The sequence below is a fragment of the Terrapene carolina genome, unplaced genomic scaffold, assembly GCF_002925995.2.
Source record: "Terrapene carolina triunguis isolate 2854851 unplaced genomic scaffold, T_m_triunguis-2.0 Scaffold102, whole genome shotgun sequence".
Taxonomy (NCBI): Eukaryota; Metazoa; Chordata; order Testudines; family Emydidae; genus Terrapene; species Terrapene triunguis.
Window position 1 is genome coordinate 2,455,935 of NW_020664453.1, and position 14,391 is coordinate 2,470,325.

The window sequence follows — 14,391 nt, forward strand, 5'->3', positions numbered from 1 at the left end:
GGGGTTTGTATGGGGCAGGAGGAGCTGTCCCTGATCCCCAGGCCGCGGGGAGGGGGCTGTCCCGTGCCGGGGAGCAGTTGGCCAAGGCCCTAGTGGAAGCGCCGCCCTGGGGCTGGGGCTGGGGCAGGAGCGGGCGGCGCCGCGCGGGGCGGAACGGAGGGCGCCGGGCCGGGCCGCGGGGGAAGCGGCGGCGGCTGCACGGCAGGAAGGAGGGAGGGAGCGAGCGGCAGGGCGGACGGAGCTGGAGCCGGAGCTGGAGCCGGAGCCGGAGCCGATGGAGGCGGCTGCGGGACAGGCGGAGGAGGCCGGGCTGGCCGCCTTCCTAGACAAATCCCAAACCCAGCGCTACGCAGGGGGCTTCGACCCGGAGAGCTGGGAGCAGGTGCGGGCCGGGGGCCTTGGCCACAGGGCGGGGGGCCACCCTGCAAGCGGGGGTGTTGGGGGGGTCTCGGCCCTAGAGATATGGGGCGGGGGCTGTCCCTAGAGATGGAAGTTGGTGTTGGGGACAGCGGGGGGGTCTGATTCCTAGCGATGGGGGGAGGGGGCTATCCCTGGAGATGGGGAGGGGTGTTTGGGGGCAGGGGGTCTCGTCGGTAGAGCTTGGGGCAGAGGGATCTGGTGGTGGGGAAGGAGCTGTCCCTAGTGAGGGAGGTGTGCAAAGTGCTGTATTGGTCGGGTGTCCTGCCTGGGCCAGGGAGGGGTCTCCTGTCTTTTGGAGAGGGATTGTGATGGTCTGACAGAGATGGGAGGTGTGTGTGTGTGTGTGTGTGTGTGTGTGTGTCTCTCTCTCTCTCTGAATGCGGTTGTCAGCTCATGTTGGGCGGTGGAGAATAGTGTGGATCTCTCCTAATGAAGAGGCAGAAATGGCACCAACGTTTGTGAGCCTAATGCTGGGACAAGCTGAACAAGAAATGTTGGAGGGAAAAAATCTTGTGTGGGATATGAAATGTCCCATTGAAATGCTGACAGAGAAACTCATCTTTCCTTCAGATGAGGGGCTTTTGCTCCCAGAGAGATGTGGGTGAGCTCTGAATGGCTTCGTCCGTTCCTTCAATGTATTACTGGGCTACCTGTGCCCTGACTGGGTTGATGTGCTTGAAGAGAATATTTTGCAAGGCCATATTGATAAGGACTTAACGATTTCCAAAATGTGGACTTAATTCCAATTCTATGATTGTGTTTTCCACCCTGGCTGTTATTAATAGGAATTTGACAAGATCCCCATGTTTATGAAGAAATCCCCTGCTGAAATTGATCCTGAACAGAATCCTGATTTGGCATGCCTTCAGTCAATCATTTTTGATGAGGATCGATCTCCTGAAGGTATTTCATAATTTCATGGACATTTAAATCTTTGCTTTCACACCATTCTGGTATTGTGCTACTGCTCTTTGGAATTATCCTTGGGATTTGAGGATTTAATTGTAGGTGGGTGTGGTGGGTTCTAGATATCTGCTTTTCTGTGAGTGGGCATTGGGTATCTAAGGGGTGTTTGAATTTTTAGGTATGCTAAGGTTATAGGCAGGGGTGATCTATTGATTGCATTGTACAATGAAAGGTGTTTTGTTTGTCTTTGCAGAGCAAGCAAACACCTATAAGAATGAGGGGAATGAATACTTCAAGGAAAAGAACTACAAGAAAGCTGTAATCTCATATACTGAAGGGTTAAAAAAGAAATGCAGTGACCAAGATTTGAATGCTGTGCTTTATACTAACCGAGCTGCAGCACAGTTTTATCTGGGTAATGTCCTATGTTGCATTTTATGTCTGATGTAGATTCTGTGTAACCAAAAATGACTAAATTGCTTTGCCTATTTATGTCATGTGCTTTCACTGTTACAAACTTTCAAAAGATTTTCAGACAATCATGAAGTGTCCCTGTGGCTCTGAGAGACACAAGGTGAGCAAGGTAATATATTTTAATGGACCAGCTTCTCTTGGTGAGAGAGAAGCTTTCGAGCTACACAGAGCTCTTCCTCAGGTCTGGGAATGGTACTCAGAGAGTCACAGCTAAATACAAGGTCGAGCAGATTGTTCAACATAAGGGGCCATCCCTGTGGCTCTGACTCTTTTTGCAGGGGTCAAATCTTGGAGCTTCTGTTTTGCACATTGCTAAATTTAAAACTTGTGTCCAAAGCAAAGTGCTTTGGGGAGGAGTGTGAAGCGAACAGGTTGATGCTGGGCTTTTCTGGGCTAATTCCTAGAGGTGATTTGATGATGGTCCTCGCTTGGCAGTAACACTGGGAACCTGGGTCAGGGGTTGGGTGCCGGGAGGAAAGGACAGTGATAAAACTCTGGTTCTATAGTGAAGAGATAAGGAGACAGATAACTATACATGTGCATCAGATTTTGGGTAGGCCTGTGTATTTTCATAGGTCCCACTGAGATCCTTGCAACAAAACAAGGAAGTTATAAATAGTGAGGGCAATCTGTTGTATGTTAAATGTAGCAGTTTGTGCATTGTCTGTCCTAGCTCCTGTTATCCATCCTTCACTTTTCTGGGCACCAGATTTACCCCAATCATTTATTTCTATTGTCATTAATGTGCAACCTCCATCTGTACCTGTCTTGTGGTCATAGAATATGCATTGTCCTGTGGCTCAGCCTAATGATTTCTCTTGCCCTCAAGTCTACTTGGATTTTAGAAGTTGTTCATGTGAAATGTTCTGACCCAGGTTTTGCTTTGTGTAGGCAACTACCGTTCTGCTCTCAGTGATGTGATCGCTGCAAGAAAGCTAAAACCCAACCATCTCAAAGCAATAATAAGGGGTAAGATTTTAAAAACAAATGGATAGTATGCCAGTATTTTGAAGTTCAAAGGTAATTTTGAAATGCTAAACCCAGATTAACTAAGGGAGGTCACTTTATTTTGCAAAACTATATTGTGTTCAAGGAGTATTTTGCTCTGTGTAAAATAACACAATGATCATGGGTGTTTAAGTTAACTAATCAAAAGACCAGGCTTCAAAATGCTATGTAAGGATAATTTGTTACATACTGTTCTTATCAGTAGACTCCGATTTTTTTATTATGTTTGACTAAATGTACTTTTTATAAGTTAGCTAGTTTGTTTCCATTTTATAATATAGTTTTGTTTATCTACCTTGAATGTCTGATAAGCAGAAGTGCATTACCGACTCACTGTATTCTCCCTGTCATACTATCCCACTCATAAATTTGTCCTGCTGTCTCTCAATTAGTTTTAAATTGTTTGCCCCCACAACTCCTATAGGGAGGCTGTACCAGAACCTCATTCCTGGTGGTGAGACACCTTCTTCTGATTTCCAGCCTGAATTTGTTCATGGCCAGTTTATATGCATTTGTCAACATTGTCCTTTAGCTTAAATAGCTCTTTGCCCCCCAATGTATTTATAGAGAGGAATCATATACCGTCTCAGCCTTCTGTTTGCTAGGTTGAATCTCTTCCAGTCTCCTCTCATAAGATAGGCCCTCCCTTCCCCAGATCATCCTAGAAGCTCTTCTCTGCACCTGTTCCATTTTAAATTAATCTTTCTTTGAACGTGGGTGACCAGAACTGTACACAGTGTTCCAGATGAGGTCTTACCAGTGCCTTGTACAATAGCATTGAATATTTCTCTATCTCTACTGGAAGTGCCTCTCCTGATACATCCTGGGATTGCATTTTTCACAGCGCATCACATTGATGACTCCTAGTCATCTTTGATCAATCAACACGCCCAGGTCTCTCTCCTCGTCTGTTGCTTCCAACTGATGAGCCCCTTAGCAGGAATTCTTCTTATTAGACCCAAAGTGAATGACCTTGTACTTTGTACTATTGAATTTCATCCCATTTCTGTTACTTCAGTCTTCAGGGTCTCTTCCTAGAAGAGACAGGTCTTAAATCTTTAATAAAGTAAAGCTCCAAAAGGTATGCTGCAATTTAAATTTAAAGTTGTTGCAAAGACATAGAACTCCATTGATTTCAGTGCAGTTACACTGTCGGAGAATTTGGCCAATGTTCAGAGACGTCTGTTTCACTTATCTCCTTGCTACCCCTGCTGAAATCCTATCATTGAGCCTGATCCTGTGAAAGCAAGCTAGCAGGCATGGTGTTTGCTACTTTAAATAGCCCCAATGAAGTCATTAAACCTCATAATTGTGCTTGTTTATATTGAGGGGAATATAGACTACTCTTCATATAAATCAGGGTTGGGCAAACTACGGCCCGTGGGCCGCATCCAGCCCGTCAGACCTTTTAATCCGGCCCTCGAGCTCCATTGCTCCACTCCAGCGCTTGCCCCGCTCTGGCGCTTCAGCCGGGGAGCAGGGTTGGAGGATCCCGCATGTTCAGGACCTGCGTGACTGGCGTGAGAGCCCGCATGTTACTCCGGCTGCACAACCTAAACACGCCTCATGTGCCATCAGAGCCTGGAATGTGCAAGCCCACATGCCTGCTACTTGTTGGCTTAGGTGACTCTGATGTTTTAGTAGTGTTAATTTTCCATTGTTGAGGATAAAAGAAAGAGTAGTTAGCCAGGTAGTGCTCAGTGGCGGTTTTCAAAATTGTGGGCTGTCTGGACCTACGTGGGAGGAGATTTCTGAGAGCAGGGGGCTGGTGAATCTCAATGAGTCTCAATGACTGAAAACTTACGCCCAACAAATCCAGGCTAGAGAGCGAGGGCGTGGAAAGGGGGTAAGTTCGGTTTAATTATTGTAATACGTTGGTATGATGGTATATTTATAATAGTACGTAAGGTTTTATGTTTATTTCCACTAAAATGTATCTTTATTTAATAAAATTTATTTGAATATCTCTGAATTGTTAATTTCGTGAGCATTCATGGCCCGCCATACAATTTCCGTACCCAGATGTGGCCCTCATGCCAAAAAGTTTGCCCACCCCTAGTATAAATAGATTTATACACTGGTCCTGTGTCAGAATTTTTAAAATTTCTTTCAGGAGCTTTGTGTCATTTGGAGTTAAAGAATTTCCCTGAAGCAATGGCATGGTGTGAGGAGGGTCTGAGGATAGATTCGAAGGAGAAGAAACTTGTGGAAACGAGAGCCAAAGCTGACAAATTAAAGGTAAAAACCAAAACAAAACCTGCCCATGGCAATATAGGATTTACCATGCCAGATCAGACCGTTAGTCCATTACCCCACTTCATGTTTGGGAAGCACTTTGGGATCCTCAGATGGAAGGCACGTATAAATGCTAATTATCTTTTTTTTTTCCAGAGAGTGCTACAGTTTCTGTCCAGCAGGATCTAAAGATCGTGGAAGATTGATTGGATGGCCTAATGGGTCTCTTCCAATCTTTAACATTTGAGTATCGGTCTTGTCCAAATTCAGTGCATCCAATTTTACAGCTAGTGGAGCCAACATCACTGTAACTAACAAGGGACATGGTGCCATATTGGAGACCAAACTGCTTATTATGGCTTTGGTTTTGTAGGGAAAGAAAAAGACCTCTTAAATCATGATTGACAGAAATTAGCCAGGTATTCCCTACTATTTTCACAGAATGAGAATGCTTCCTCCCATACCTGAAAGGTATAGTCTGCTGGTTAGAGCAAAGGACTTAGGTCCCCGGAGTCCCGGGTTCATTTCTGTCTCTCAATGACCGTTGTGTGATCTTGGGCATGGAATTAGCATAATTTTACCTTCTTTAACCTTCTGTTAAATGGGGATAACAGTATTTGCCTGCCTCACAGGGGATGTCAGAGGTTTAATTAATGGTTGTAGAGAGCTTTTGAGCTTGGAAGAAAGGTGCTATAAACGGACAAAGTGTGAGTAAAAAACTAAAAAAAAAAAATCACTTGGCATTTCCATGAAGTGGAATTGAATGGTGATTCCTAGCCATGTCACTGTAAAGAGATGCAATGAGAGGGACCATAATTTTTCTGGTGACCCAAATTCGTTTCGCAGCTTTTCAGTAAAATAGAGTAATGAGGGATGTTGACTTATTTCACATGATTGTGATGCAAACTTGTCTTACGTGCAGCGAGCTGAACAGCGGGATATAAGGAAAGCAAAACTGAAGGAGAAGAAGGAACAGTCTCAAAAGGAGGTCTTACTCACGGCTATAAAGGTATGGGCCTGAGATGTGTTTAGGATTCTCTTTTAAAAGTTGTCTTTTTGAAAAGTTGTTCTTCATATGTAGATATTCAAGTGACTAAACTTTGATTTTTAGGTCATGTTCTCAAATTGATTCTTTCAATGTAGGAAAGGAATATCAAGCTGTTTCTAGAGGCCTCTAAGGAGGAAGATGAAATATCAGATGGTCTGGCTGAGATGTCCTTAAATGGACTGAGTTCTGATAGTGCCACGGGCACAAAGGTCTACTTAGATGATAATGGCAATCTAAACTGGCCTGTGCTCTTCCTGTATCCTGAATATGGGCAAACAGATTTCATCTCAGCTTTTCACGAGGACTCCAGGTGATTTCTACTTCATGTGAAATAATGATTATATCAGATATTCTGTTTCATTGCAGAAATAACACCAGACTTCCAAAGTAGTTCAAGGCCAAAATCTAGAGTTTATGAATTCATAGTGGGGAGGAGTGTGGAATATCTAATGATAGTCATGTAAAAGTGACAGGTTATCTCAAGCATGTATCACTGAAAGCTGTATACCACATATGTTACAAGAAAACTATTTAGGAATTAATCAGGACAGTGTTTTGAAGCCACCAGGTGCCTTAGGTACCAGGAGTCCAGTTGTGCAGGTCTCAAAGGAAGAGAGAAGTTAAAGCTGATAAATATAAAACACCTCCAAAAATGACCTAAAATAGCTCTTAGAGACCTGATATTGTCCTGTTAACTCAAGGCTAGAAATGAGTGCTGCATCACATTGGAAAGGGGGAAACTCCCCTTCTCGTGGTATGAGCTTTAGTTTATAGCCCTGCAGGGTTACAAGTTAATGAACTTCAAATTTATAACATAATTCATAACATAAATGGTGGCATGTGTATTAACCAAACGTAATATTAATAGATTATTTTTTGTTTTAAATCGCAGTGCAGATGGTTAGACAAGGGGTTTTAATGTTGTCCTAATGTTGGAAAGCAAGAGCATTGTGCTGTGTTCAAGATCCAAGAAAGTGAATATGACAAACCAGAGCAGTTTCACTATGTGAGATCACTGAAGTGCAAAAAGTAAACAGGCGGCATAAACAGTGACATGTAAATTAGATTTTGAAAGTTTTTTGTTCTGATCTAAGGCATTGTTAGTAACACAGAGAGGGAAAATCGATTTTAAATAAATATACAACATTTATCTTGGCAGTATCCCTGAAAAGGCTGAAATCAAAGATTAATGGTCACCTTGGTAACATTAATGGTGTGAAGGTTGTTAATGAAAGTATGTGTTTAAAGCAAAGTATAAACTTCAGTATGTGAAGAGTATGTTTCTGAAACTTACATTGGCCTGAACATAATCAGATAATTACGGTAGTCTTTAAGCTATTGTTTAACCTGCTTACTACTGTCATCTTTGCCATCATTCATATTTAAATGTATGAATTAGAGAAGTTGAACTAGTAGATTTATTAGCATGGATTATAGTAGCTACTGAATGCTGTATAATGCTGTGAATAGGATCATAACAAGATCCACTTTGGCTTTTAGATTTATTGATCATATACTGGTGATGTTTGCTGAGTTACCTCCTTGGGATTCGGAAAGAAAATATCATCCCAGCAATCTAGAGGTAGGAAATTTGACCTTTCTTCTATTTTATATTTCAGATGTACATTGTTTTTTTTAATTAGTTTCTCATAAGCAGCTTACTAAGTCTATAAAATATATATGTAACATTTTTGTTTACATTTGTGAGGGTGCGGGCCGCACATTCATTCATACATTTCCAGGCTAAGTTTATTGTAGCTGTTAGACTGTAGCTTTAAACACAACACTGTTTAAATTAAGAATGTGAAAATTCTTCTCTCTCTCTCTCTCTCTCTCTCTCTCTCGATTTATATTTTTATTATGAGATATTTTATTGCCTGGATTCCCATGTATGTAATAAGCAAGAATTAGACCAGTAGGTTGTTAACCTAATAACTTTTTAATCCATAATTTAGTGAAAAGTGTTCAAAATAATGTGTACACTAATACATGGTAGAAGAGCATAGGGGTAATTGTTAGAATTAAGTAGCCTAGCTCTGAGTTGGATGCTATTACGTATGGAGACTTGATGAGATTAACCATTTAGAATTTAATTAGTTGTGACTTCACCCAGTAGTTTTCAGTATATTCCAACATGAATTACTCGCATACAAGTATGTGGGATAGTTATTTCCCACTACAGTTTCATATCCCCAGGCAGCATTGATGGCCCTTGGTGCACTGAGCAGTCCTTTCCAAAAGCATGATAATTCCTCAGGCACTACTTTATCAGGATGGACATTTTGTTGATAACTGCCAACAAGCATATGCAATCTAAGGGGCTTAAATATGTTGGGCTAAGTTTTGTTTTAGACATAGCTGCTGTAATAATGATTCTTAAACAAAATAGGCTAAATTTATTCCTTGGGTAACTGTAATGAAGTGACACCACGGATGAATTTAGCCTGTTTTTAAAAAGTGGTCCCAAAGCTTTGATTCCCATAACCCCATCACTTCATTGACAGGCAGAGCACTTCACCTTCTTAATGCAACTGTTGTTTGGCTGGAGACAGTCTTAGGCAAGAGCAGTCATAACCAATCAAATATATATTGGTTTATATAGGGAAAGCCATGTAGATAGTAAATAAATAAAAACCTGCAATCTATACAAAACAAGCTGTTGAAAGGTTTCTACAGCTCTGGATTCCCCCCCCCCCCCCCCCCAGCCCCTTTTAGGTAGATGAAGCTCTAAGAGCCCTTAATGGTACATCCATTTTAGAGACTAGAGGACACACATGCAGATGCTCTGTTGTATGGCCATGTGTGTGATCATGACAAATCTTTCAGCAGGCTTTTAGCTAGTGTCCCCAGTACACCTGTAGGCAAGCCAGAGGTATCTTAAATATTCATCTTATACCAAATTTTATCCAGCTTTATTTTGAAGATGAAGCAAGAGAAGAAATGTACCAGCTGAACACAGAAAACACACTGCTACAAGTGCTGCAGCACCAAAGGTGAGCGAGTGGCCTGGAACAGCATTTTGTTCGTTCATCTGTAGTGTGAGGAGAAGTAGAGTCACATTCTCCATGTAAAATTCAGGTGCCGCCTCTACAGGGTTAAGTGGCTTTTTAAAAAACAAATCACACTTCCCAGTCAGACTTTTGGTATCCATAAGCAAAGGGGGGAATAAACCACACGAGAGGGAGAGCGCGCTAGTCTGCATCTGTAATGTGTGTGTGTGTGTGTGTGTGTGTGTGTGTTTGGAAGAGCAGAAACAGCAGAAAGCTACCTCTGTGCCACTTTACTTAACACCTCAGTGGGTTACATGAAAATTGCACTATCATTGCTCTGCTGTTTTCACTCATACACACACACACAGCTATTAATACTGTTTCTTAACACTGAAAAAATCAAGTGCATGGAACTCAGTGGACTGAATGTATTGAAGGGATCAAGTGCCTGGTACCATTTAAAAATGGTTGTATCTACATGAGCAGCCTGCAGCTGACAACCCAGTGTGCATGTGAGATCCAGAAAAACCCCATGCTGATAAAGAAACTGACTTCAGCTCCTAAGAAGCTGACAGGCTGACCTAACCTGCAGTGTAAAATAACAAAAAATAGCATGTGCCTTTAGATTTAAAAAAGAATCTATCCTCTGTATGTGGGGAGGGAAGGAATACTGTGCTGAGTCAGCACACCACTTCTTTTCCAGCTAGAGATCTCGCTGCAAAGTCACCAGTAAAAACTCAGCCCTGGAATCTTGCTGCTCAGGACTGCATCTTAACTATCATTCCAGAAAACTCAGCAGCACGCATAATCCTTGCCACTAACCTGGCCTATTGCAGCCTTAAATTGGCAGGATGAATGTGACGTTCAGGGTGACAAGGCTATCTTAATTTGAATTAGAAAAGTTGTGGGGAGAGGAATTGATTCATAAACCACTCTCCTCATACGTGCACAGACATCAATATAACAGGCGCTGCTAATTCAGCAAAAAAAAATTCTTGTCATCAGCCCCCCTGAAGCCAACTTTTTTTAATTGTTGACGTGGGGCCAAAGCTTTCACTCTGTGTAATATTGGGGTAGAAATGAGGATGATGAATGACTTTTTTGTGTTCCTTGCAGGTACTTTGTAAAGGCTGGGACTCCTACTTTTTTGGTTTTAGTAAAGCATTCTCCTTTCTCTAAGAATTACTTTTTTGGCAAGAAGGTGCATCGACTAAAATAAGCAAGTGCAAGCACAAAAAGGGATGAGAGAAACCCTTGCGGGGGGCTGTATTGTTCCTATCCACAGATAGGAACAATCAGTCTTCTGCCTGTATAGTTTAATAATTTTTTTCTACTTCAGTCAAATAAACATAACCACTATTGGACTTTTGTCTTACAATTCTTGCACATGCAGAACTCCCCTTGGAACGAAGTCACCGAGTTCTGAGTGGATACAGACTGAAGCTTGATCCCCCCCCCCCCCCCCAATGTATAAATAGATGATAGTTTTCTTTAATATATTGAAATGGACTGCTGTTCCCTTAAGCCTTGCACAGTGTATGAATGGCAGCTGTGCATATGTGCCAAACCTTAATTATAGATGACGTGACATCAATTTTCAGTGTACTTGCATTGTGGAGGAGTGAAGAATTCCACTGCTGACCTTCTGCACTGGAATGGCTGTAGTTACTGGTTTTGAAGTCAGTGGAATTGGGATGTCCTCTAGTAGCACTGGATGACTCTGCATTAATCCACTGGCCCGGAGCAGTCAAATCAATACAGCAGGAGTTCACTCACTAATGCACTGCGCTATTGAACGAAGGAATACAAAGCTCTTTGTTTACTGACCTTTCACTACCCTTTCTTATTGTCTGATGTAGATTGCAAATAAATATATTTATGGTAAGTAGACAGGTTGGTGCCTAGTGAATTAGGCAGGCTCATTTTCCTTACTGTATTCCTGAATGGGAAATTGTGCCGATATCCTCAAGGAAATAACATATAGTAGTTTTAAAGTGAGGGAACATCCTCGTGTATCTCAATAACCAGTAGTCACCTATGGCTAGCACCAAGTGAATTCTGATTCTACAACAGCAGACTGTTCTAGCGTCTACATTTTTTTAATTTTTAAAAATATTGGTTCTAACCTAGAGCTCTCTGGTCTCCCCACTTCCAGAGCTACAGTGATCAATAGCAAGTGGAAAGACATACTGCATGTGCAGTCAACCTAATGCATCAGCCATTAAAAACAATTCAGCTTCTAATAGAAGCTAATATAGCTTTTACCAAAAAGAATGTAACCCACCTTAAGAGGTGATGTTGTAGCATCTCACATCAAGGCTGGATTTAATCTAGCAGCTCTAAGCAACTGTGCCAGAACACTACTTTACGTAGACATAGCACCTCACTGTGCATAAATAGTACACCCATTTTACAGATGAGAAAAGAAATCACCGTCTCTCTGCTCTACCCCAACAATCATGCTATCTTTCAATAACTCCAGTAATTAACAGCTAATAGAGGGGCTTTGGAGTTAGTCTGGTCAGCTGTCAGCACTGTTGAGTGGAATGACTTTTGCTCAAGGCTACAGCTATTAGTATTTTAATTTTGTTTACACAATCAAAGCATTGTCAATAAACACAGAACAGATCCATTCCAGTGTATGGCACATAAGGCAAGGTGACTAGTTCATAAGTCAACAGAGGTGGATTTTGCTTCCTATAGAGTGTGATGGGCCATTTTGTACTCATATGCCCATTTATTTAGATACAGTATAAAGTTATGGTTTAATCCAAAATTAGTGATTTGGACAAGAGAACCTGTTTGCCCGTTCAGAAAAAAAATAACCTTTGGGGCTTTTCTGTACTGAAGTGCACACACTGGAGACATCCTATCTGGATAGCTTGATCGAATAAGCATTCTACGTACCAAAGATACCTTTTAAAAGTGATCACAGGTGCTGCCTACATAAGCCAGGCACCTGCTCTTACAGAAAAAATCAGCCTGTCATCAAAACACAAGATCACAGGAAGCTTGGAAGCTTCCTTGACTCTTCCCTTTAAAAAAGTCTTTGGCCTGCTGCCCCTTTAACCTTCCATGATTCTGGTTGCAGTTGAGCTACAAACCATTTTCATCCCCTTTCAGTGGCAATGTAAAATGGTCTGGAGAGCCTGCTTTGACTTACTCCACGTAAGGTAGACAAAGCCACCTGTGGGGTATTGCAAAGAGCAGCAACAATGCAGAAGGAATCAAATGAGGAACAGCCTAAAAACTAGACATGTATAGCTTGGTTTAAAGAGATGGCTGAGGGCTGTTGTGAGCACCACATCAAATATTCCATGGGCAGCCACCTTCATTAACCCCAAAGTAATGATCCACTTCATAGCAGCCAGTGTGATGGGCCATTACTTTTTTTTGAGAGGAATAGTTAGACATAGGAAATCTAGCCTCTAGCTGATCACATTAACAGTAAGGGTCAAGAACACTGTAGGTTACTGGCCCAAGGAAGTAAAGAATCTCTTTATCTGCAGATACTGATGCTCATACTATCCAAAGTGTCAGGCATGTTCTGTAGTGAGGCACAGACTGGAGAAGCTAATGCATCTTTTTCCAAATCTTAAGTTCTGGCCATGCAAATGTTGAACTCCTGTTGAGGTTAAAATTGCCTTTTTCATGTATAGTGTACAAAGGTGAGCAGCCATGTAGGACAGACTCGCGCCATTGCACACAATGCAGTACAGATTGCAGAGGGAGAAGATGCTAGCTCAGAGCATTACCTGGCTGGACACTCTTGTATTTTGGGTCCAGTTCACTCAGCTTAGCATAGGTTTTGTTTGAAAACAGACCAATATCCTCTCCTAGCCCATAGCGCGGTTCAATCAGGTGCACGTCTGCTATAACCTCTGAAGTCATCTGTCCAAGCCTGTAGGCATTGTGTGCTGCCAAGTGACAGAATGGAAGATTGTGATCTGCAAGAGAAAGAGACAAGCCATGAACATTTAATGCAAGTCAGTGTAGATGCAACTCCTCCTTAAATCTTTCCTTCCAACATTCACAAGATTCTCTAAAAGCTTGGAAGCCTAATGGGCTTCTCTTCCAGCCAGATGTGTGAGCGTCTTCCCAGCATTTGCTAGAAATAATGAACTAACCCTAGTGTAACAGAACTTAGCAACGGCCTGCCGATGAGGTGACTGTTAGATGTAAGTAAACCTCATTTAATATCTTCAGGAAACTCTGGCTCAGTCCTCATTCAGGAGTTCACTGGGATGAGGTGTAGCAAATACAGTTAGATTAAAGAACGCACAGGTATAGCTGATATGGAGGAGTAGGGGAAAAGACTATTTTGAAAGAAGCCGAAGGTATGTCAAGAGAGCTTGCTGCTTGTCTCAAAACCGGCCAGGACAGGGACACAAGAAAGCAGTTATTCTAATGTGAAGCTGAAAGGTATTATCTTGTGAGTACTAGAGAATAAAGTATTTCTGCTTACCCAAAAAAGAAGTGCAGCATCGGCATCTCCATGTTGCTGGGGAGAAATCACTCTAGAAATCAGAATGTCATTCAGTCTCCCCACCCATTCAGTGTCTAGCCAGTAGTTGTATCTGCCACCAACAGTTGTACATTCTGGACTGGAGTGAGACCACTAACTCATGTCCCAGAGGCACCCAAACAGCTGTCAGGTGCTAATGATGTTCAGACATTACCAATTCAGGCTGGATTCAAACTGGTGCCCTGTAGATATAAAGCTTCATAGCCTGTTATAAGTCTCCGTACAGAAACCCCAACTTTCTAGGACTTCTATCTTCTTCAGAAGCTAAACTTTCATTATTAAAATAAAAATAGAGTTTTTCTATCAGTCTTGCCAAGGTAGATGCCAGTTTCCAGCACGATTAGTGACTGATAAAGACCATCTCAGAATCAAACTGATTAAAAACAATGATCAGAATGGTGGGGTTTTAGGGTTAGGGTTAGAGACCGTGACCTGTAAGGGGTAGACATGAAGCCCTTAGACCATGAGAAAACTGACAATCCCAGTCTTCCGGTGATGTGCATTCTCTCAGCTCACTGGTTTGAGAGGAGTAGCTCCTTAAGGAAGGGATGCTCAAAAGCACTCCGGTGTTGACCTAAGCTTTACTCCCACTGAAGTCAATGAAAGCTGCACCATTGACTTCAGTGAGAGCACAACTCCCCCTCCCACTGCACGATGAGTGTCAAACCCTGGTTGCAACCATCCAAGGGCTATCAGCATCCAAACTGGCAAATGCAAGTGCCAGCATAAAAATTTGTGCGCCTTGAGGTAGAAGCCTGGTAGCATGGAAGTGTGGTGTAACGGAC

General features: G+C 42.3%; 1 protein-coding gene across 2 annotated transcripts in view; it reads left to right on the forward strand.

Moving 5' to 3' along the window:
- The window catches only part of LOC113404958 (tetratricopeptide repeat protein 4-like), a 12,577-nt gene extending 2,132 nt beyond the window's left edge, over positions 1-10,445 (forward strand). Inside the window, exons 1-10 of one of the 2 annotated variants that reach the window (XM_026651777.1) lie at positions 255-382; positions 1,206-1,323; positions 1,580-1,741; positions 2,692-2,769; positions 4,922-5,046; positions 5,966-6,052; positions 6,187-6,401; positions 7,592-7,673; positions 9,002-9,084; positions 10,198-10,445. In XM_026651777.1, coding sequence (XP_026507562.1) covers positions 275-382; positions 1,206-1,323; positions 1,580-1,741; positions 2,692-2,769; positions 4,922-5,046; positions 5,966-6,052; positions 6,187-6,401; positions 7,592-7,673; positions 9,002-9,084; positions 10,198-10,300 — 1,161 coding nt within the window. In that variant the 5' untranslated portion in view covers positions 255-274 and the 3' untranslated portion in view covers positions 10,301-10,445. Of the gene's footprint in view, positions 1-254; positions 383-1,205; positions 1,324-1,579; positions 1,742-2,691; positions 2,770-4,921; positions 5,047-5,965; positions 6,053-6,186; positions 6,402-7,591; positions 7,674-9,001; positions 9,085-10,197 lie in introns of those variants that run through there. The other variant, XM_026651778.2, reaches the window with a different exon arrangement.
- Positions 10,446-14,391: the final 3,946 nt, after the last annotated feature.